This window comes from Festucalex cinctus, chromosome 6 (genome assembly GCF_051991245.1).
Source record: "Festucalex cinctus isolate MCC-2025b chromosome 6, RoL_Fcin_1.0, whole genome shotgun sequence".
Taxonomy (NCBI): domain Eukaryota; kingdom Metazoa; phylum Chordata; class Actinopteri; order Syngnathiformes; family Syngnathidae; genus Festucalex; species Festucalex cinctus.
The window spans coordinates 4300001-4322648 of record NC_135416.1 but is presented as its reverse complement, the minus strand read 5'-3'; the positions used below and the strand labels follow the sequence as shown (position 1 = coordinate 4322648).

The window sequence follows — 22648 nt, the reverse complement described above, 5'->3', positions numbered from 1 at the left end:
ATTTTTCTTTTGGTAGGTTCCATGTTTTTATAGCAATAGAACATGAAAATGGCTGGGAGTGAATGAGTTAAAAACTGTTTCCCCGTACATGGTTTGATGACGACGCCACAGACGGGTCCGTCCCTAAACATGTCATTAGCGAGGAGCGGTAATTCCTTAAATGTCATCGAGTCCTCTGAGAACGCGAGCGACCTGCCAATAATTTCTCTAACGAGCAAAAAAGCACGAGGCGTCCATATCCGATCATATGGGGAGCATCCGGCCATTAAGGCAACTCTTGTCGTTCATTAGGGAGACATTGCGAGGCCGCCGTCTTTGTTCTTCCTTCTACCGGAGCGCGCCGCAAAACGGCGAGACGCTCGCCGCTTTGCCTCCTCATTAGCCAGCCAAGGAGGGGGAAAAAAACATTTATGGCGGTCCTCGTAAAAAGAAGGCAATTGTGTTAATTTGTGTAAAGCTGTCGGCGCCACAAAAGCCCCTCTAAGCACGACCAAATTAGAATGAGACAGCCCTTGATTGTCATTGCTGCCTTGTGTCACATTAATTTGCGGCAAAACATTAGCCGGCGCTGCACTTAAACGGCAATTTATATCATTTAAATTTTTACGGCGCAACCGCAGCGCATCCTTCACTTAAATGTGACTTTCTGACAGCTCATTCCGCCGCTAATTCGTCCCCAATCTCTTAATTACTTGCTCGCAATCACATAAGAAACCTCGGGGAGAAAACAGGAGAGTGCAACTCAGACACAGACCAGTTTTTTTTTTTTTAAGTGTGTACGCTATATTTAAAAAAAATCCTTTTTAACAGCTATTTCAAAAGGAATTTCTTGAATTACTTCGAGTGAACTAAACCTAAATACGACAAGAAAATACTTACATTCACTTTACGGTATAATTTTCTCAATCAAAGCGTGTTTTTTTTTAAATACAAGAGTAACTTTGAAAAATTGGAATATAGAAGGTATAATGGGAATTGATTAGCAAAATACTTTTGGTCAAAACGTCTTTTTTTTTTTTTTTTTTTAGGTACTGAGATCAACACTACTGAAAGCCTGTGTTGACTGTTTGGATTCAATTATGGCTGAAATTAAATTGTATGTATTTTTGTAAATTATGGTGTTAACTCTGAATGCCAACAACGTTTAATCACGATTAATAAAATCACGATGTATGCCGCCATAAACATTAAATGACGTCAACTACGTTATTTTTTTTATTTTTTATTTTTTTTAAATCAATGGGCAACATCTAAGTGCAGCGCTGCCTGGTCAATGAGTTGTGGAATCAAAAACACTCTAACTATGGCCACCAGATGGCAACATTGTATCTCTTCAATGGGCTGCCCGTGTATCAAATTACAATGAAACATGACGAAATCTGATGAAATAGAACGTTTTCAAGGATGACGTAAATGATAATGTTTCGATAACGCGTGGCAGTAAAAGAGTTAACATAAGGTGGGTACGTATAAATCTCGACAACTGTGTTTGTGTGTTCCTTGTGATCCAGCACCTGTGACCTTTGACAACCCTACACTCCCCTTTTTCTTGTTAAAAGGCTGATAGGTTGTTTAATATGCGGCGCACTCTACTGTCAATCAGCGTGCGAAAACAAAGACAAGCCGCCGCGTTATTGTACGGATTCCTCCAGAGGCTTGCCCGCATGGAAATCACTCACGTTCACTATTTTAAGAATAAGTGTAACACGGGGGGGCTCCCGCCATTGAACATACGAGACTATCTGTGGAAAAGTGTCCTTGTTTGGCGTCTGTCAAAGGACAGAGCAGTACAATGAGCTCGAGGCTTTGGAATTTCAAGCGACTGGATCTGTGGAATTGAAAAGAGAATCCTCGGGAGAGGGAGAAGGATGACGACCGTATTTTCCGCACTATCAGGCGCACCTAAAAGCCTTCAATTTTTTCAAAAGCTGACCATGCGCCTTATAATCCAGTGCGCCTTATATATGGATCAATATTGAACCGCAACAGGTCTCGCTGTCAAGACGCTATCGGTGACGCGCATGCGCAGAAGATGCCGCCATCTTGGATAATACTAATACTTTACCTCAGAGAAAATAATAAAACAGCTGTTAATTCATTTTGGGAGTGAATGGAGTTGTCAGAAAGCTGGTTTGTAATCTATTAATAAAGTTTGACTGACCTATCTGTTTTGTTGACATTCTCTTTAGCGCAGCACCATCTAATGGATGCATAACGTAGCCCCAGCCTCTACTGTAGCGCCTTATATATGGAAAAAATTTGAAAATATGTCATTCATTGAAGGTGTGCCTTATAGTGCGGAAAATACGGTAATTAATTGCAAAAATATTGCACAATAAAATAATTTCAATGAAATTGCTAACACTTCTGAAAAAGCTATTTGGAAAAACACTTTAAAAAAAAATATATATATAAATCACATTTTTAAATAACGTTAATCAAAAAATATCATTCTTTTCATGGGAAAAAAACAAACTAATAAGTTGTGCTCCTCAAAGTTACAACCAAAAACGAGAAGAAAAATAGTGAAATCTCAAGTAGCGTGTGGCAAATTCCGCTCCCGTTTGACTGTGTGCCAGGTCGGGTGTGTTCAGTGGAAGGAGCAGAAGGTTTGGGCCAGATAGCGGATTCCTGAGGTGGGATCGAGTGCCCCCTTCACATGAAAGCAGGCCTGATTATTGATGGGCCAATTAGCATCCAGTTTGTGTGCCACCCTCATCCACAGGGGCCGCTGAGATAATTAATGAATAATTTAGCAGCCTTTATGTAAATTATGGGAGGGCGTTGGAAGTCACCGCAATCCCACGTTACTATTGTTTCATATTTGATAAAGTACATGGATGGGACTCACATTTGTCATCAGTGGGGTGATTAGCTTTGCAAACAATAACCAAATTGCAACATCAATGCATGACGAATTCATTCAAAAACATTTTGTCATATCAAGCAGGTGCATCAGTTGATATGTTGGAACAAACTGAAAAATAAAAGACAAAAATGCATACTAAAATTAGTAATTAGAAACTTTTATTATGTTTACATACAAATAAAATGAGCATTTTGTAACTTATGAGAGCCGACTTCGTTTTATTGTGAATCATCAAATTTAAACCTAAAATAGATGCTTCAAACTAAAATGACAAATTTTCTTTGTTTTTGGGCATGGGTCCTTGAGAGGTTTTTGTGAGTTTACACTTAGATATTTCTGCAAAATTCCACGGAGCGTTAAACTGGCTTAAGGTGCTGAATTTTCAAAAAAATTCCAGGTGCTACCAACCTTAACCAAATTCTGATAACCTTGCCTACAAAATTTGGTGAGTCATCAAATTTCACTGCCATGAAACGGCCACAGGAACCAAAGCAGATATCCTTTGCAATTTAGCATCCCGAGTCTGTCTCGTCAACATGGTTAAAATTTGGCAGAAGTTGGGACAAAGTCTCAAGTATGAGTCACATCTTTGGGGGAGCCCTCAAATTGACCCAAAAATGGCCGCTTCCAACCAAAATGGCGGTGTTGCTGTCTCTTTTCTGGATTCTGGATGAGACTTTTTTTCTTGTGGCTCTAGTCACGATTGGCATGTCTGCTAAATTTTTTGGTTCAACTTGCTTCGGCGGCTGAATTGCTTCAAAATCTCAAAGGACACTACCAGCCAAAATGGCTGACTTCCTGTGTCTTTTCAGGCATGATTTTGTTGCAACATGAAGCGGGCAACAGAGGCCGAATTTGTTGTTTAATCCGGGGGTGGTCTATCAAGACAGTTTTGTAAGGTCTCACCCATGACCTCGACCAAATGCTAATTTGCACCAGGTTGAATGTGGCTGAGAACGGTGACTTATACAACCCAAGAAAAACCACGACAAAGAAGCAATGCAATGTGCATGTTGGTTAACAATGAAACAGCAGCTGCGGGGCCCCGCATGGGTTCGAGCTCCGCGTATTGAGGACCCCTTGCTTTAAATATCCGAGAACACTCACAAGTGTCTTTTCCAAAATCTCAAGTATGTTTTTTTTCTTCCTTCCATTTGTTCAGCGGTGCCGTCTTGCAAATGCCAATGAAAATACAGCAAAAAAACGAACATGGCCAGACTGTGTCAGATTACTTGAATTATTTTTCCCTTTGAAACATAAAGCATGTCACTGGACCAAAAAAAAAAAAAAAAAAACCCCAAGAGACATTTGCAGACGGACACTTTGACTGAGTCGCTGTCAAAGGCTGACACTTTACAGACACCATATTTTGATTGTTTTTTTTTTTTCTTCAAGACACAAGATCCTTCCCATAGATGCCAAGATACTAAGTGATCAGTTAAGCATCTGGCCGACACTTAGTTTTTCTTGATCATGATCTCAAAAATGTCACCTTAGAACCGTTTTTTCCCCGTTATGAAACTTTTAGGCCGTGACTGTGATCCTTTATTTTCCTTTTCGAGAGTCTGAAAGGCCGCTAACGCGCGTCTTTTTGTGACGTTTCTGTGCCTTGTTGTGGTTTGTGGCTTTTTCATAGTCCACATTGAACGGGATTTACCTTAAAGAAGGAGAGTTTGAACACTTTTGGCTCTAAAAATCCTTCTAAAGACTCACGGAAAGTTATATCTATGGAAGTGGGAGTGGAAAGTGATACTTAGAAAAAGTTCAGAGTCTGTCCCATTGAAAATGAATGGGGAAAAGTTGATATTACAAGTTAAATTGTGCAAATACTGTAAGTAATGTGGAATCAGACGATATATACCCCTATTGGAAGTATTATGTGGGAGCTGTTATGCGACAAAAAAGTTTAGAGAATAAAAATCACAATAACATACGTGAGAATGCTTCAGCATTCCCACAATAAAAAGAAGTAAAAACTATGTAATAATCCGTTATTGCTTATTATTAAATACAACTGCCCCCTTTGACTTTTTTTTTTTTTTTTTTTAAATTCCAGGTCAGCCTTCTTTTTTTTTTTTTACCCCCACCTTCCTGCACTTTCTTCCAGTCATCCGATCCTCTGGATAAACTCCCTTGGACTCGCCCCAGCCCGAAGGTTGACAAGCGCTCTGATTAAAGGGCTTATTAACTGGCTGTAAATGAGAAGCCGACTGTCATCCAGGGAGCCCGGACCGAGGGGCCCCGCCTCGACACGGACGAGGGGCTGGGGGTGACGCAAGGGAAGCCGTTTCCTTCATTTGCCGGCGAGAACCGCAGATGGAGGGTGCGTGTTTCAGACCCCCGCCTTCCACCTTCTAACCCGCTTTGCTAATTAGACGGGTCACAACTGCAAGAGTCGTGGCTTTGGGTCAACGGCGGCAGTCATCGCCAACCTGAAACCCGAAACCAAATCTTCCAGCGCCTTCGTCCTCTCGAAGAGAAGACTCATGTGGAAAAGAATCCAAATGAGCAGTGATTGGGCCGGTATCTCCTCAAAACAAACACGGCACGTCAGGCCAGGGCGAACTAAGTGGCCCAATTTACGGCACAGGACGAGCAAGTAAACAACGCTGATTGGAAAGTAAATGGGCGAAACTAAATGGCACTGACTCAACGTCTTGGTTTGGTTTCATTTTGGAGTTTGAGGACAAACACTGATGTTAATCCTGTACATCTATACAGTAACATAAATAAACGGAAAGGAACTGTACAGTTTACAAAGTTACGGTTTTCATGGAGGCAACGCAACATTCCCACTTTTTCCACAAAGGAATAAAATATTCAGATGAACGAAAATCCCAAATTACTGGACACATTTTTCCCGCTATATCTTTATCATATAATTTAACTTTATTTCGTGTCACATTCTACATTTCAATTCATTCTACAGTTCATGTATTTACATTAGACAGCAACGACAGGCTTGACATCATTTAGATCCACTTATCAAGGCAGCTAATGTCAGACGCGCTGACTCACAACAGTCACCGGTGTTAGCGGCTATTGGCTAACCAGCTAGCTGCCTTGGTCATTCGCCCAGATCGCTCGACCGGGAAGTGTGACCATTCGACCAGCACAAGCGTCTGTTCGGCTCCGAACAGTTGACGGATGACTTTTAAAGGCAGTGTAAATGAATCGACCTACTTAACTTAAATGCTAACCGCCTGACATGTTTACAATTGCTACAATCCATTTGAGCAATCAGTCAAACAGTTGTTTTGTTTTTCAAACATTATTGACCATTTATTCTGAGTTACAGTACCGGTAACCTGGATTTCAATTAGCCCATATTAGTCTTAGACTGATGCTGATGATGTTTTCTGCCAAAATGGCGCCGCTCATAAAAAGATGAATTACTCATTTAATTTTTATTCCACAAAGACAAAATTAATGTGTTTAGACTTGTGGAAGCAAATAGAAGATATTATTATTTTATTTTATCTTTTTTCACATACATACATTTGAGTATTCTAAATGTGCTGCTTACCGGAAGTGAGCACTGAGAACTCTGTTAGCTAGCGCTAATCTGCGCTAACACTGCAGCTACTGCTTAGCTTTTGCCTTTAACGTTCTTGACTGACTAAAAAGTTCAACAGAAGCCAAAAGAACTAACTGGACTTATCCATTCAACAGAGTCCGAGATAAGGACAAAGATGCAGGAGGAAAAAGAAGAAAGGAGTTTATCCGGGAGGACTGAAGAGAATGACAACATTAGCGAGCCGGCTTGTCAGCGGCAGTAGATCAGCGCATTTCTCAGGCTCTCCCTCCGTGATGTCACCGAAGAAGACGAGCGAAACAGCGGGAGGTTGCGGGGGGGGGGGCTCGTAAAAGGCGGTAAACATGTCCTCCCCTGCCATACGACGATCCTGCTCCGGCGAGCGCCGTCTGACATTAGCCAGATCCTCGCCAAGCCGCCCCGTTCCCATCGCGCGGCGGTGAAGTGCAGATTAGCGGTGCGGCTAACGGGGAGGGCTACTGACACTCACTCAGTCAGCGCGTACGTACGTCTTGCGGTGGTTTACCTCAGCTCACACGTGCGTCCCGGCGGAGACCGCAGAGAAGCTGGTGGGAATGACATTTATGCGCGAGGTTGGATAAAAGGGGAATGTAAACAGACGTCTCATGACGCTTCATTATGGATGGCCGCCGCTGTGAGCGCTCGGGGGGAAAAGTGTGGGAAGAAATTCGGGAGCTACTTTCGCTTTCTGTGTAATAAAGTGCATACACTTGAACAGGAGCATCTTATCAGTGCTTGGTTCAGTGAGTTTTAGAGCTTTTTCTTTGGCTTTTAGGTAAGCAACCTCAAGAATGGGGTTTGGAAAAGTGATTGTATGTCAATGATTATATAATGTGTTTATTAGTTTATTATTTGATTATTAATTACGGTAATGGAAATAATGCCCTAACAGTGCATCCAAGTTTGTCTGCCCGTGACTTGCTAGTTAGTCCGGCGAAAAATTTGCCATTTTCAAGCAGCAGTGGAAGCATAACCGTCGCACAAAAGGTAAGCAGAGCTGCGTTAGCTTCTGATAAGTGTCAAATACTTTGACAACACCGTGGCGGAGGGCATTTGTAATTTTCTGATGTGTCTGCCACATGCGGAACATCCACAGATCCACTACTTTTCATGGCAATGAAGTGCTGCCGCCACCAATGAAAATACAGTGGTACCCCAACTTATGACTTCATCAACTTGAGTTTTTTGGGACACGAGCGGGTAATAAAAAAATAAATAAATAAATAAATAAATAAATTAAATTGTGTTCTCCATGGTTAATTAATTAATTAATTAATTAATTAATCTATTTATTTATTTATTTATTTATTTTCTTGAGTTTCTAGCAAAAATTGTTATGTTTATGGTGGCAACAAACTTCACAAAAAGCAGCAGAATTTAAAAAAAAAAAAAAAAAAAAAAAAAAAAGTCCGCTAGCTTAATGCTAATATGCAATGTACTGTACAAAACTAGCATCAATGTAGCCATAGTTAGGACATAGCAGACTACAACCTGGATTTGTTTTCCAGTAGTGCTGCTCGATTGTAAAGAAAATAATCCCGATTACTTTGGTCATAATTGAAATCACGATTAGGACGATCATTATTTTTGGTACAAAACAAGAAAATGTTTAATTAAATGTAAAAAATAAATAAATAAATAAGTCAAATAAAATTCACTACAAAACACTAATTATCCAAGTTCCTTTTGGACGAAACAAAATTTATGAAAACATCTCAAAATTAGTATTACCGTAAAAATATTTCTTCTTTTACGATTATGTTCATTTTTTTAATTGTGGAGTGTAATAACTGAAATTGTAATTGAATTTTGATTTAATTGTACAGCCCTAATCTCCAGTCAATCACAGAATACAAAAAGAGAGACAACTTTTCACACCCGCATGAGAACGAGAAGCGAACCCTCGCACGAATTCAGTGTCGTCGTGTGACAGGGCAACCCAGCTGCCGTTTGAAGGTATGGAAATGTGCTTTGCGTCATATTAATATGACAAGCGTCCATTCGCGCTCCAGCCTGGTCTTTGTGGCTTGCTGCCTTTAAACAGCTGTGAAGTGCTCCCAAAGGAGATAAAAAAAAAATAAAAAAAATTCCAAGTCTGAGATGCATTCACAGAAGATACAAAATATCTGTTGAACAATTCAGTAATGCCCGCCAAGTGTGTCAGCGCACGCAATTCGACGGCGGCTGACCTGACGTTGGAGGATCTGAGAGAATAACTTGATTTTTCACGAAGCCTCATTTTATACTTTTTCCAAATTTGTCACGTTTGTTTACAACTCTCTTGTCTGAGATGAATCAAATTTACAAGGCATATTTTCACTTTTCAGATACTTTCATGACAGTTTTATGATAGTGACAGCTTGACCATGTAACAGGCTAACTTCTTAGCTTGTCTATTGTGTGTAAATAACATTTACTGTGTTGCGGTGCTTGTTGAGCATGTGGTAAAGCTCCACAGCGTCAGAACCATCACTCACTTGTCTTGACCCTTCAACGCCAGCAAGAGGGTTTCCCCCTCAAAGCGCAACACATGATTTACAAAGCGGGCAACTTATAATGCAATACCCTCATGTATATGCACACTATGTGTGTGTGTGCGGTTTGTTGGTCTGTCAGCGCCATGACAAGAGCACAACATGCCGGAAAATGAGCAAATATGTATTAGGCAGCAGCAAATGTGGGATGAGTTGAACAACTTTTATGATGCATGAGTGGCTGCTTTAACGACCCAGAATTACAACCAAAATACAAATAATACATTACAAATATATTCTAATAATAATAATCTTATCTTACACCATCTTTCTCTGTCTTTAATCTTGTTTTGACCCTTAAATGTTAACAACAACTTTATATTGGTGTGGAGAAAATCTGAGGAAGCTTCTGAATACTGTGGAAACAGAGCTAAATATATATTTTAAAACAAATTAATTATCATTGAATTTAGATAGGACAAAATGTATAATCTTTGGGAATAGACTAATTAGACATCCAGTTAAAATCATTCTTGACTCAATTGAAATTGAAAGAGTAAATGAAAATAACATTTCTTGTGGTGTTATAATGGCTGCAAAATCACATGTAGAAAATGTTAAAAATATCTAAAACCCTAGATATTCTGTGTAAAAACAACCCTAACCCTAACCCAACTTAGAGTTGACGCTATTTAACGTTTATGGCGGCATACATCGTGATTTTACTAATCGTTATTAAACGTTTTTGGTGGTCAAAGAGTTCAATTAAATGCTCTTAAATTCTATGACCTTGTTGAATTTAAAACAACTCAAATAATATACAAAGTATATAATAGCCACGGTTTTTCATGATCAAAGAGGGCTGTTGCTATGGGTTACGGGGCACAAGTGACTTGAAAGATCCAATGACAAGAACAAACAACGCAAACGTGTGTTTCGTTCATTTGTGGAACAGTTATGAAATTGAACAGAAAAAATGTGAAGCGTCAATAGTATTTAACTATTGACGATTTATTTTTATTTTCCTTTTCTCTTTTTTAACTACAACTTGTATTTTATACTTGTGACGTGATTATATGTTCAATAAACCCAATCAATCAATCAATCAATCAAATGTTGATGATTTTGTTTTTAATAAAGAAAATTAGCCCTCTACGCTAAAAAGTACTTCATCAAAATGTGGCCTAATAACAAACAGTTTGTGCATGGTGTTGTTCCAGCAGCTGCTGTTGTAAAACCGCAACCATCAATGCTAACCGTTAGCATGTCAATAGCATTTTTCCCATGAGAGGTTAGCACCTTCTCAAGGCAACAATGGCTGCTTTGCTGTTGTGCGTTTCCAAACAGAAGAATAACAAGCGACGTGCGCAGCGTATCTGTTGCAGCAGTCATAACTCATGCGGGATTACTTTTATTGCCCGGCGTGAAGCGCTCGCAGATACGAAAACAAGCCGCCGCTTGGCAGGGCGACGGCAAAAGCGGCGAACGACGACACCGACACCAACGCCACGTGCGATCCTTTACTCTGAGAGCCTTTTAATGGCCTCTCCAGATTGGACCTTAATTAGCTGTTAATCATCTCGGGCTCATAACCGCGAGTGGAGACAGCGAGCTGGTGTGTGCGCGTGAATGTGTGTGTGTGCGACTAAATCCTTGTTGCGGTGAGGCCATTAGCGGGCCTGGCAGCCAAAGTGAGCCAAACAGCCCATTAAGTCCTTCACTCTTGCGTCTCTCCTCAGTGGCGCGCTCATCCTTCTCGCCACGGTGCCAGCTGACACCCTCAAATGCCAGCGATCTGTCACCAGAGTCGGCCTGTCCGCCCACGCATCCCCACCTCCACCTCATCATACCTTAGCCGCCGTTTGGCCTTTCCGTTTCCGCATTAAACCCAGCACACCCTCATTGAAGGGTATATGAGGGTCTTGAAGATTTACGTGTCGTTCACATGTGTTCAAATGGTCTGTAAAACCAAATTTTGCTTTTGTCATTCTTTGCTTTGAGATGACACTTTAGATTTTTGGAAAAGGAAGCCATATTTGAAGGAGGTTAGGGCTGTGCAATTAATAGAAATTCAATGACAATTTCAATGATGAAACTCCACAATTACAAAATCAGCATAATAAAAATAATAATTATAATAATAAAGATTATTAACACTAATTTTTTAGCTCTTTAAAAGCTTAAATGGATTTGCATCTTTTTTAAATTTTAAAGTAACTTATTTAATAATTTGTTTTCATCCAAAAGAATCAAAGAATTTAGTCTTAATATTTTTCTTATTTGTTTATGTTTAATCAAAAATATTATTGATACTAATTTTTGAGTTGATTAAGTGTATACATTTGCACCTTTTTAAAAATTTAAAATGACTAATTTAATACATTTTGTTTCATCTAAAAGGAAATTGCATAATTATAGTGTTTCAAATAATTTTGTCTTAATATTTCTTTTATTTGTTTTATTTGTTTTTTACATTTAAACAAAAATATTAATGATACTAATTTTTGAGTTGTTTAAATGTACACATTTGGACCTTTTTTTTTTATTTTAAAACAACTAATTTAATACATTTTGTTTCTTCCAAAAGGAAGTTACATAATTATAGTGTTTCAAAGAATTTTGTCTTAATATTTTTCTTCATTTGTTTACGTTTAATCAAAAATATTGATACTCATTTTTGAGTGGTTTAAATGTATACATTTGCATCTTTTTTAAATTTTAAAATAACTAATACATTTTGTTTCATCCAAAAGGAAGTTGCATTATTATAGTGTTTCAAAGAATTTTAGTTGTCTTAATATTTTTTTAATTTGTTTTTTAAGTTTAAACATTTTCTTGTTTTGTACCCCAAAAAAATAAATAAATCATCATCCTACTGCACAGTGCAAACGCTGCATTCCAAGTTTTTGCCAACATAAATAAATAAATAAATAAATAAATAAATACATTTTGTTTGGTCCAAAAATGAACTTACATAATTATAGTGTTGCTATTTTTTTTAATTGGTCTTAATAATTTTAAATGTTTCAATATTTTCTTGTTTTGTACCAAAAAAAATAAATAATCATTTGACTAATCGTGATTTAAATTATTGCAACAATAAATGGTGATTATTTTTTTTTTCCATTGTCGAGCAGTCCTAAAGGAGGTTTTGAATTGGGTCAGCCTCCACACAACTTTAGGAGATCGACGACGTTCAAAGGCAGCCATCTTGAAATTGACAGTAGGAGGAAGAAGCCACAAACTACACGAGTGACAAATCCCGTAAAGCAGTCTGTGTTTGTACAAGCTTTATGTCATCAATTTGGGATGCACAGACCACACACTACGTGAGTGATGCAGCTTTAAATATCAAAACAAAAATAAGGCCACTTTTCGAAGAACCCCAATAATATAAAACGGATATTTCTATCAACGCACTTTTTGGGTTTGAGGCATGAATGGAAAAAAGGCAACACAAAAAGCTTGCAGATGGCCAAAAAAAAAAAAAAAAAAAAAGACGACATTACATGATTAATGATCGGGGTCTGGTCATATTAACCGGCTGGTTAGCAGATCCCAGTGGCCACAGACACCGACAAGGCTGAAACGTCTGCTCCAAGATGGCCATAATGTACACCATCAGGAAATCACAATGTCTTTTTTTTTGCATTACCAATGAATTCTTTCTAATTGTGTCCCTCGGCGGAGAAAAAAACTCATGTCAGAAGCGAGCGGCGAAGCTTACCTGCCGATTGATTCGCACAAATTCTTCGGGGGTTTTGGCCCACGGGGGCAGCTCCACGTCCGAAACCGTCGTGCCGTCTTCCATCACTCCCAGGTTGTACGTGTTGGTGTTGACAAACATCTCGGGGAGGTAGTAGAATTCCGGAATCAGCTCCTGTAACACGACAACGACATCTTAGAACAACTTGGTAAGTTACTAGCGCTGCCTAGTACTTAGTTTATATGAGGTTCAAATCTCTGGGACAAGTAAGGTTTATGAAGGAAATGGCTAAATTGACCCAAGACTGGGGAATGGCTTTTTGACTCTTTTGTGGGATTTTTTTTTTTTCTCTTTCTCTGCAAGCAGTTAGGAAGAGGGAGGCAGAAAGATGAAAGAGATACTGCAAACATGGATACCTTTTTGTATGCATTGTCCTAATTTTTTTTTTTTTTTTTTTTTTTTAATGGTGCCAGATGATACTAGGCAAGGCAAGGCAAGGCAAGGCAAGTTTATTTGTATAGCACATTTCATACACAAGGCAACTCAATGTGCTTTACACAAGGAAAGACAACACATAAGCATCAAAAAACAATAGTTAACATTCAGAGGAAAAAAAATAAAACATAAAAAATAAAAATAGGTTACAAAATTTACTATTTAGCCCCAAGGACAAAATGAGTAGCCCATAGGTCTGTTCTAAAAATAGCTCACCGGTGCTACAACACTATTGACTAGGGATGTCCCGATCACATTTTTTATTTATTTTTTTTATTATTATTTTTTTGCACCTGACTCCGAGTTACCTGATTTTGAGGATCTGCCAATACCGAATCCCGATCCGATTCCTCGGCAAAGTATTAACGAGGGGGAAAAAAGTGCTTCCAATTTTATTTTATTTTTTTAACAAAACCATCCCAATCATTTTGGGGGGTGCCATCAGAAGTGCACAAAATAATAAATAAAAATAAATAAAACGTTTTGTTTGGCAATATGTTTACCGCTGGATGATTTTTGTTGCTTTTTAGCCCCTAAAATAATAATAATAATAATAATAATAATAATAATAATAATGATGATGATAATAAAAACAAAATTGCCAAAAATTAAAACCCTGATCATTTTCTCTCAGTACCGATCAGCTGAAAATGACGTGATCGTGATCGGGACATCCCTGATATTGACTTGCTAAGAATTAAAACAAAAGATGCTTAACATTTATTTTCTTAAACTTAACATGGTACACCTTTCTTCTGTACCAAATATTCTATATTTTGTTTAAAAATAAAAAAAGAAAAGGTAGCCATTGGAAAGTATCTTTGGGACAAGTTCATCTACTCTTTGACTGCCAAAGACGTTTCATGATGATTAGTAAAATTCCAATGAATGGAATGCGATCTTTCATTGAGTAGCCACATTGTATATGTAGTAAAGGCAAACAATATTTTTTTTGCCTTGAAAGATGAGTTAAAGTGCTCAAAAGCGGCTGGCACTGTGGATTTTTTTATTTTGTTTTTATAACGCCTGGCAGTCAAAGAGTTAAGATGACCACAAAATGGTTGCTTCAAATCAAAATGGCTTTTTTTTTCAGGCATGGGTTCTTCAGACTTTTATGTTGGTCTCCTCACAACAGACAATTCTACCAAATTTCATGTTGTTATGCGAAACTGGCTTCATGGAGTGAATTTTCAACTTTCAGTATCTTCCCGCTGTTCCATGTAACCACTGGGCGGCATCCATTCCTTGCCATGTATGACAGTTTTATTTGCTTGTCTCAAACCACCCAACGCGGCGAGACGCAATCCGGTTATGACAGCAAGACGCGAGCCCGTCCCAAACGCTAACAAAGCGGAACTTGTAGCATAATGAGCGTAAACACGGGCAGACAAAGCTGCCCTCGGGGGTCCGAGCGCGTGTTATTGTTAGAGGCCATGCTTCTCCAATTAAGACGCCGCGATGAACCACGATGCCTCACTGCTTGGCCCAAACGTGTAAACAACCGCGATGATTAAGGCGGAAGTTATACAGAACTATGCGGCGAACTGTGAACATTAAAAGAGATTAAGTTTCGCTTTTACTTTGTTTATCTGGCTAGTCTAATTTTTAATGCTACACAAGCACACGGAGAGCCATTTTAGAACAAAAACCGAACGCAAATACCCTTGAAAATCAAAATTGGAATATTTGGGAAAAAAAATAAAAAATCCAGCTTGTCAGCAAACTACACGGTTGTGTATCCGCCTTTTTTTTTATTTTTAGAAGACCACTGCAGACAATAAAATTGAAAGTGAGATGTTAAAGGCCAAACAGGAAATAGAACTTATCACAATGTAGCCGATATATAAAGTACTTTTAGCTGTATTTTTTTTGCACTATGTTTCTTTGCTGCTATACAAAGATAGCTAGCTAGCTAGCTAGCTAGCTAGATAGATAGATAGATAGTTAGCTAGCTAGATAGTTAGCTAGCTAGATAGATAGCGCGAGAGAGAAAGCGATAGAGATAGATAGATAGATAGAAATAGAGAGTTAGCTAGATAGATATTTGATTGATTGATTGATTGATTGATTGATTGATTGAACAACAAATTGCTTTTTCACTCATAAGGCAATTCTCTGGTTGTCATGTTGTTTACACCTCTGACTAAACTCGGTAAACTGCATGTTTAACTGAAATCTTCATCTCTTGTCTTATATTAGCCCAAATGTTTTCAAGTCGACCACAAAACAAAGGACTAGACCTCACAGCTCCAATACTTTTGGAGGGTCGTGTATAAAAGGTGCGACACAATTTCCAAGCAACACAAACAAATGTCGACGTAGTGCAAAGGGCTCATCAAACGAGCAAGCAAACACAAGGCCTCTCAAAACAACACACCACTTCCTCTAACTTGCGAAATGTCTTCACTGTGCAAAAAGACGACCTCAGACTAAAAATGGCCCCCCTCTTAATGAGACCCCCGGCTCATGGGGGTTCAGTGGCTGCTGTAAAAGTGCACAGGGACACACATACGCACTGACAAAATACACACAGAGCCGCAAGAAAACCTGGAGGGCTGCAGTCAAAGCTGCCTCGCACGCAGCATAATGTGCAGTGGCCCCTTTCCTCGGCCTGGTCAGAGGCCAGCCCCTCTGATCCCCAATCCTGTCCTGTCATGGGTCACTGCCCCAAACCCCCTCCCCACTTTAGTTTACCCCCCCTCCCTGCTACACTTCCACTGTTGCTACCTCTAACCTCTGCAGGTTTCTCTGATGCCTCTAGGCTGAGGCTAGGGGTCAAGGGATTGGGGGGTCACGCTAGCGTCACCCAGGCTAGAGACACATTGAATCTTGGGTGTTGTAGCCTATTATCAGCCCTCCTCTCGCTCTCTTTTTTTCCGAAGAAATAACACACTGGGGCTTTTTGCCCTCTGGCAGGGACGGCGGGCTACCATGAATGGCTCGAATGCTAAAAGCTAAATGGTATACTTAGCATGCTAAATTGAAATGTCTCTTGGCTAATTCCTCTTTTGCGTCGGCAGTGAATGCGTGCGTCCGAGTGGAAAAAGTCGACGGATGTGTATTGAAAATATATGTGCCAAAAAAAAAAAAAAAAAAAAAAAAACTGGCAATGTTTAGTCTTCATAGTTTGATCCTGGTTCAGTTGAAGATGCAAAATGTTTTGTTTTTATCTGAAAAATAGAAGAGACTAATTAAAAATAAATAAATAAATGAATTAATGAATGATCAAGAGATACATGCTACTTTTCTTCGCATTTACGATTAAAAAACAAAACAACAACAACAACAACAACAAAAAACACGTCTTAATAATTTTGAGTTTCGCATTAAAAGAAAATCACAAAAATATTGAGTTCATTTATTTCCCCGGACAGAGTATTTAGCAACTTTTGTTAGTTTTTTTGCATTGATCATAACCAAAAAAAAAAAAAAAAAAACACAATCCAAATCCAAAAATGACATTTTGGTTTTAGTCGAAAAATAGCACTACTTTATTTTACACGGGTTTCAGATAAAAATACGAGACCGTGGCGATACATGATCTCACATTTTGTAGATTATTAGCGTATTATATTCCTATTTGCCAATTTTATTTGTTTTAAATTTTAAATCTGAAAGGGTTGTTTCAACCATTATGGCAGACCCGATATAAAGAAAAGATTTGGAGACAAGTTTTAAGTTGACAGTGACAAGTTCACAATTTTTTTTTCTTTTTAATCTGATAAAACAAACAAAAAAAATTTCATTTGATAGACTTAAAAAACTATAAATTTTCTCATTAGGTAGAGATGATTCATCTTTATTTCTTTGAAACGACAAAAATATATTTGTTCACATAAAAAGAAAAACAAATGTTAAAGATGCCGAATTTTGATTGGATGATATTTCAATGTCATGATGCGGTCCAGATTCACTTGTTGTTTTGATGTGATTTGGAGCTCTGATCCACCTTGACGAGTCTGGACGGAGGGAGCAAAACGGCCGCTTTCGCAATCAAGCGCCGGCCAACGACGCTGTAACGCGATCCACATGTTTTATTGCGGGGGGGGGGAGGAGGGGGTGGGTACTCGAGCGCAATCAAGCGTCAAAACCCCTGGACACCCCCAAGAACCCCCACCAATTCGGTGACCCGGTGCCAAGAGACCCCGAGCTGGAAACGTTGCTTTGACATGGAACGTCGGACTGTAAATGTTTTAAGGGAGCAGTTAAGTGAGCGAGGGCGACCCGGGCTGTTTTGGGGGGGGGGGGGGGGCACATGCAACAGCGCAGCAGAGATTTCGGGAAGGGGGGAGCGCTGGGGTAGATTGAAGTCCAGGTTATGGCCCGGCTGAATGGGAGACAGATGAGGATTAGTCTTCGGCTTTGATCACAAGACCGGGAAGCTTTCATTGCCACGGGACAGTAATTGCTAGTGACTGGCCAACGCGGTTCCTCTTTTCCGTTGCCGCACTTCCTTGTCTTGAGGAATATTCCACGGCCTTGTTCACAGTATGCACTCGAACGTCTCGCAGCTCCTACACTTGGGATTCAATCTCACTATAGGGGAATACATTGCTAAGCTTGGGCGCTAGCTAGACTTCAATTCAGTATGCATAAAATTACCCAAAAAAAAAAAATTGCATGATTTTTCGATTCAAATTTTACATTTTATTTATTTATTTATTTATTTTTACCTTTACATCGGACGTGTCTCTCTGGCAGTTCCTCCAGGCGCGGGACACGGACGAAAAAGTGCGGTCAGCGTGGTCAAACTTGCCTCCTTGGAAGTTTAGGAAGAACGTCGTAAAAGGCTCCTGTGGATTACAGAAAAATTGTAGATAGGTCAGAGTTCATGCAAAATGTGATTTAAAATGTAATAAAGTAATAAGATTTCAGAACTGTCAGGTTATTTTCTGTAGTGCAGATGTTTTGTATTCTATACATTAATAACCATGCATCAACTGAAGATGAACACAAAAATGAACCATATTAATTACATTTCTCTGATGTAGGAGATTCTGTATGTTCTAGCATAAAAAAAAACAACAACGTATAAATACGTCTTTGGGACACTTAAAACATTTTAAAAAATTTTTATAATCCCATGGATTATGGCTGGCAACCAGTTCAGGGTGTCCCCCGCCTACTGCCCAGAGCCAGCTGAGATAGGCTCCAGCACCCCCCGTGACCCTTGTGAGGAATAAGCGGTCGAGAAAATGGACGGATGGATAATCCCATGGATTATTTGAACAATCGGAAAAACAAACTGATTTTGAATTAATAAACAATACCAAATCAAAGCATCCTCATCATCCACAATGTAGTATCTGTACCTTTGAATGTGTGTGTCTTGAAAAGGCGGGGCCTGGCCTGGTGAGTGACATGGGAGCCAGCGAATAAGTTTGCAGTTAGCTGTTGTGAGTTCCGGTTATTTATTACAATTTATTTATTCCGACACGAGTCTACTCAGATGGTGCGGCGACGTTTTTGTAATCGAACTCTTTGCAGCTCTGTGCATACGTTACAATTCAAAATTGTGATACGAGTCATTCGACCTTCCTCTTAATGTATTCAGGCTTGGAACAAACATTACAGTATTTATTCCCCAGTGAGCCTCTAAATCCGATAAAGCCACACTACTGATGCATTTCTAATCTTGTATAATCTTGTTAGGACAGATCAATCGCGGTCTCGCTGGCCCGACCCCCAAGTGAAATGCCCGCCTTGAACCTCAACACGACCGCCGCCGACCGCTATACTAACAAGTTATTCATACAATATATGAGAGGGCGGAATGCGGGACATTAATAGGCATTGGAGAGTTTTAACATGAGGCCGAAGCGGTAAAGCGGCCTTAGCATAAGCCTGCTAATGATGCTCGTGGATCAATGCTGCCGCTCTACTGGGACTAGCTGACAATGGTGAGCTAGTGGCGCAATAACATACAAAGGGGGAAGGAGGGGAAAAAACAAAAACTTAGTAACCTCCCGATCCCTGGAGGGCAGTATGGCCAGATTGATGGCACCCACTCAACACAGACAATATTGCAGTGTGCACCGAGTCTCTTAAAAACTAATCTCAACCAGAAGCCATATTTGAGTGCAGTGTGGTGGCTAGCAGGTTAGCTGTATTCGGCAAACATTATTTCTTTGCATTCTTTTTCATATCGATGATGTCATCATAAGTTTCAAGAAATCGGGTAATTGCTTAACTCATTCACTCCCAACCATTTTCACAGAAGCAATCCCGTTCGCTCCCGGCTGTTTTACTGGATTTTGACTGATTTTGCAAGGCCCACAGAATATTGTGTTCTATTGCTATAAAAGCATGGAACCTATCAAAAGAAAGATTAAAGTCTCTTCTTTCACCAGGAAAAAAAAGTATGTTTCTATCTGTTTCCGTTTTGCAGCAATTAGCATTAGAAGAGAGCTAAGTTTCATCAGTTTTCACAAATCTATTTAAAATTGTAAGTAAGTGAGCATTTTTTTTCTACATGGCCCTGGTTGATCTCCTTTGCTCTGCTGCCACCTGCTGGCCGTTTGTGTAATAACTACCATTTCTGCAACCGTTCTTTGCAGTTGAGCGGCTGCATCAAAGCCTTCTGTATGCTCTAGCATTAAAAAAAACACACACCCAAAAAACGTATAAATACGTCTTTTGGACACTTAGAACAAAAATAAAAAACATATTTATACGTTATTGGGAGCAAATGAGTTTTAACGATTCATAATTATCGCTAACCCTTTTCAGGTGTTCTGAATTACGCTTACACTAGCAGACGGGAAAAGTTATATGGTTTGGTTAAATATATAGCATGGAATAGTTTTATGTTTGCTTTTATAGAATACATGAACTAGGAGTTGCAATAAACAGCGTGACGTAAGCATTTGGCTGTTTTTTTTTTTTATTCTCTAGCTGCTGCTTATAGTGTTGTGTTTGATGCCACTCGTAACAAAAATTTTTACTTCAGCTGAAGACAGGAAAAAACAAATCAGTGTCTATCTTGACTACACAATAACGTGGAGGTGTACTGACCATGCGCAGTAGCCACATGAGGGTGAAGCTGGAGGTGGAGTAGTGCGTGCCGTAGTGGAACTTTGGCACCTGGTCGTCGTCCCACGACTCGTAGCGGTCGAAGAAGAAGGCGGCCCGCTTGGGGTTGAGAGCACCGATGGGCTGTGGAGGGATTTCAGATTAGTCGTATTTGTATTAATAGCTCAATAATAGCACTTGAGCAACCCTGTATTGTCTAGAAAAAAAAAAAAAAGTCATATTAATTTGCCATCAGTCTGAGATTAACAGCAGCCCTTTGTCTGGTGGCTGTTATTTAAATCCTCATTTATAGAAATCACTTTCAGGACGCTTCGATTTTTATTAGTCCTCTGCTGGTTGCACCTCATTTTCCAAGCCCCCCCCACCCTTTAATCCATCACATACACACAAACATAGCGGATCAATGCTAATGGAATGATGGCCTTTTGAGGATGAGGGCCTAGCGGGGGTGCGGATCAATAGCATCTCTTTCATATCATAGGCCACCTGTCACTGGGAGACTCAGGCCGGACCCCGAGTATTGATTTGCACTTCGGCTACTGTTGTGTGTGGGTGTAATGGGGCATGCGTGTCTGTGGCGGTGCGGGTGTGATGTTTGGTAAAAGTGTCACTTTTTGAAATTTTATTTTTATTTTTTTTGCTCCAGGGGTGGGAAATCTAGGCGTATAGGGCCACATATAAATATACCGTAATTTCCGGACTATAAGCCACGACTTTTCTCACACACTTTCAACCTTGCAGCTTATACAATGATGCGGATAATTTATGCATTTTTTTTTAACGGCCGCCACTAGCACTCGAGGAGAAAAGGTAAGAGTGAGACAGGTGGAATATATGTGAAAATACAAGAAGTCTCTGTCTCAGTGACTTTTACCGGTATGTTATTTTTAACCAGCCCTGTTAGTTACTACCGTATTGCTGCTGTGTTACTGCCGTATCACAGGCACTGTTTAGAAAGAAAATCTAAGGTATATTATTAAACTTTTGAAAACTCTTTCTGTGTACCGTCTTTCTTTGAAACTATATCATGTTTCAATGTGGGCATATGCGGCTTACAGTCATGTGCGGCTTATGTATGTACAAAATGTTTTTTCCTTTCGAAATGTACTGGGTACGGTTTATAATCAGGCGCGCTCTATAGTCGGGAAATTACGGTATATATTTTTTAGAGGGTGGGGGTCAATATTCTGAGAAAAAAAAAATTGCCACTTTAAATGTACAGAAAAAAAAACTTGTAAATTTATAACTTTATAAAGTGGCAAATTTGCGAGTTATAAAGTGACAAATTTGTGACTTTATAAAGTAGCAAAGTTGCGAGTAATAAAGTGACAAATTGGCCACTTTCTAAAGTGGCAAATTTGCGAGTTATAAAGTGGCAAATTTGCGAGTTATAAAGTGACAAATTTGCGACTTTATAAAGTGACAAATTTGCCACTTTATAAAGTGGCAAATTTGCGAGTTATAAAGTGACAAATTGGCCACGTTCTAAAGTGGCAAATTTGCAAGTTATAAAGTGACAAATTTGCGACTTTATAAAGTGACAAATTTGCTACTTCATAAAGTGGCAAATTTGCGAGTTACAAAGTGACAAATTTGCGACTTTATAAAGTGGCAAATTTGCGAGTTATAAAGTGACAGAAAAGTGGCAAATTTGCAAGAAAAAAAACAAGAAATACACGTAGCATACTACTCGCATGTTTGTGCCAATACTTTTCAGTCGGGTTTTTAAATCAGGAGATATGATGTTAAGCATTCACTCTTTGACGCGTTGGGTATGGCCAGCGACAGACGCCTCACTTTGCGAAGGTCCACACCCTGAGGATCAAACATTTAAGTTAATTTATTAAAACGTATATTTACTTGTACAATTATGTTTCTGGAATTATCTGCTTTCCGTCATTCACTTGCATTTACCTCAAGTATGCTAGCTTCTGATTGGTTAGTGTGAGTCAGCTCATAGGGGATCAGGAAGTGTTGTCACTATAAACGCTGTGTATGACGACTAAAATTTAAGTTAAAAATTAATCTGTCTCCATCCTGCCTTTTCAATTTTATAAACAGTGTCCCATTAACCACCAATGAATCTTCACATTAGGTTATAGCTATGCTATGTGTATTTGTTGTACGTTTTTTTTTCTTGCAAATTTGCCACTGTATAAAGTCACAAATTTGCAACTTTATACAGTGGCAAATTTGCGAGAAAAATAGATTTTTTTTTTCAATTTTGTACTTTATGTTTTTTTTGCGATTTACGCCAAAATTTATATCCCTGTGAAATACTTTGCTTTTCATCAAATAGTTGACAAATAATCATATTTGTATATATAGGAAACAATACATAGCAGTATCAAAAGCACCTGAGTGTGTGTTTGTGTGGCTTTACCGAGTGCCACCGTTAGTGCTCTGCAGCTCCGAGTTGACAGTGATACACTGTGGCTTCCTCGGGGGCGGGGGTCCGCCGGGGTGAGGGGTGAGTACACATGGTGAATTATACATCACAGCCATTACTCTGATTT

General features: G+C 39.2%; 1 protein-coding gene across 10 annotated transcripts in view; it reads right to left on the bottom strand.

Moving 5' to 3' along the window:
* Positions 1–22648, bottom strand: part of lrba (LPS-responsive vesicle trafficking, beach and anchor containing) — a 200085-nt gene that overhangs the window by 36272 nt on the left and 141165 nt on the right. For all 10 annotated transcript variants that reach the window (XM_077523686.1, XM_077523683.1, XM_077523684.1 and 7 more), the window contains 3 exons: positions 20115–20255; positions 17774–17893; positions 12627–12779 (listed from right to left, as the gene is read on the bottom strand). In XM_077523686.1, coding sequence (XP_077379812.1) covers positions 12627–12779; positions 17774–17893; positions 20115–20255 — 414 coding nt within the window. The remainder of the gene's footprint in view (positions 1–12626; positions 12780–17773; positions 17894–20114; positions 20256–22648) is intronic.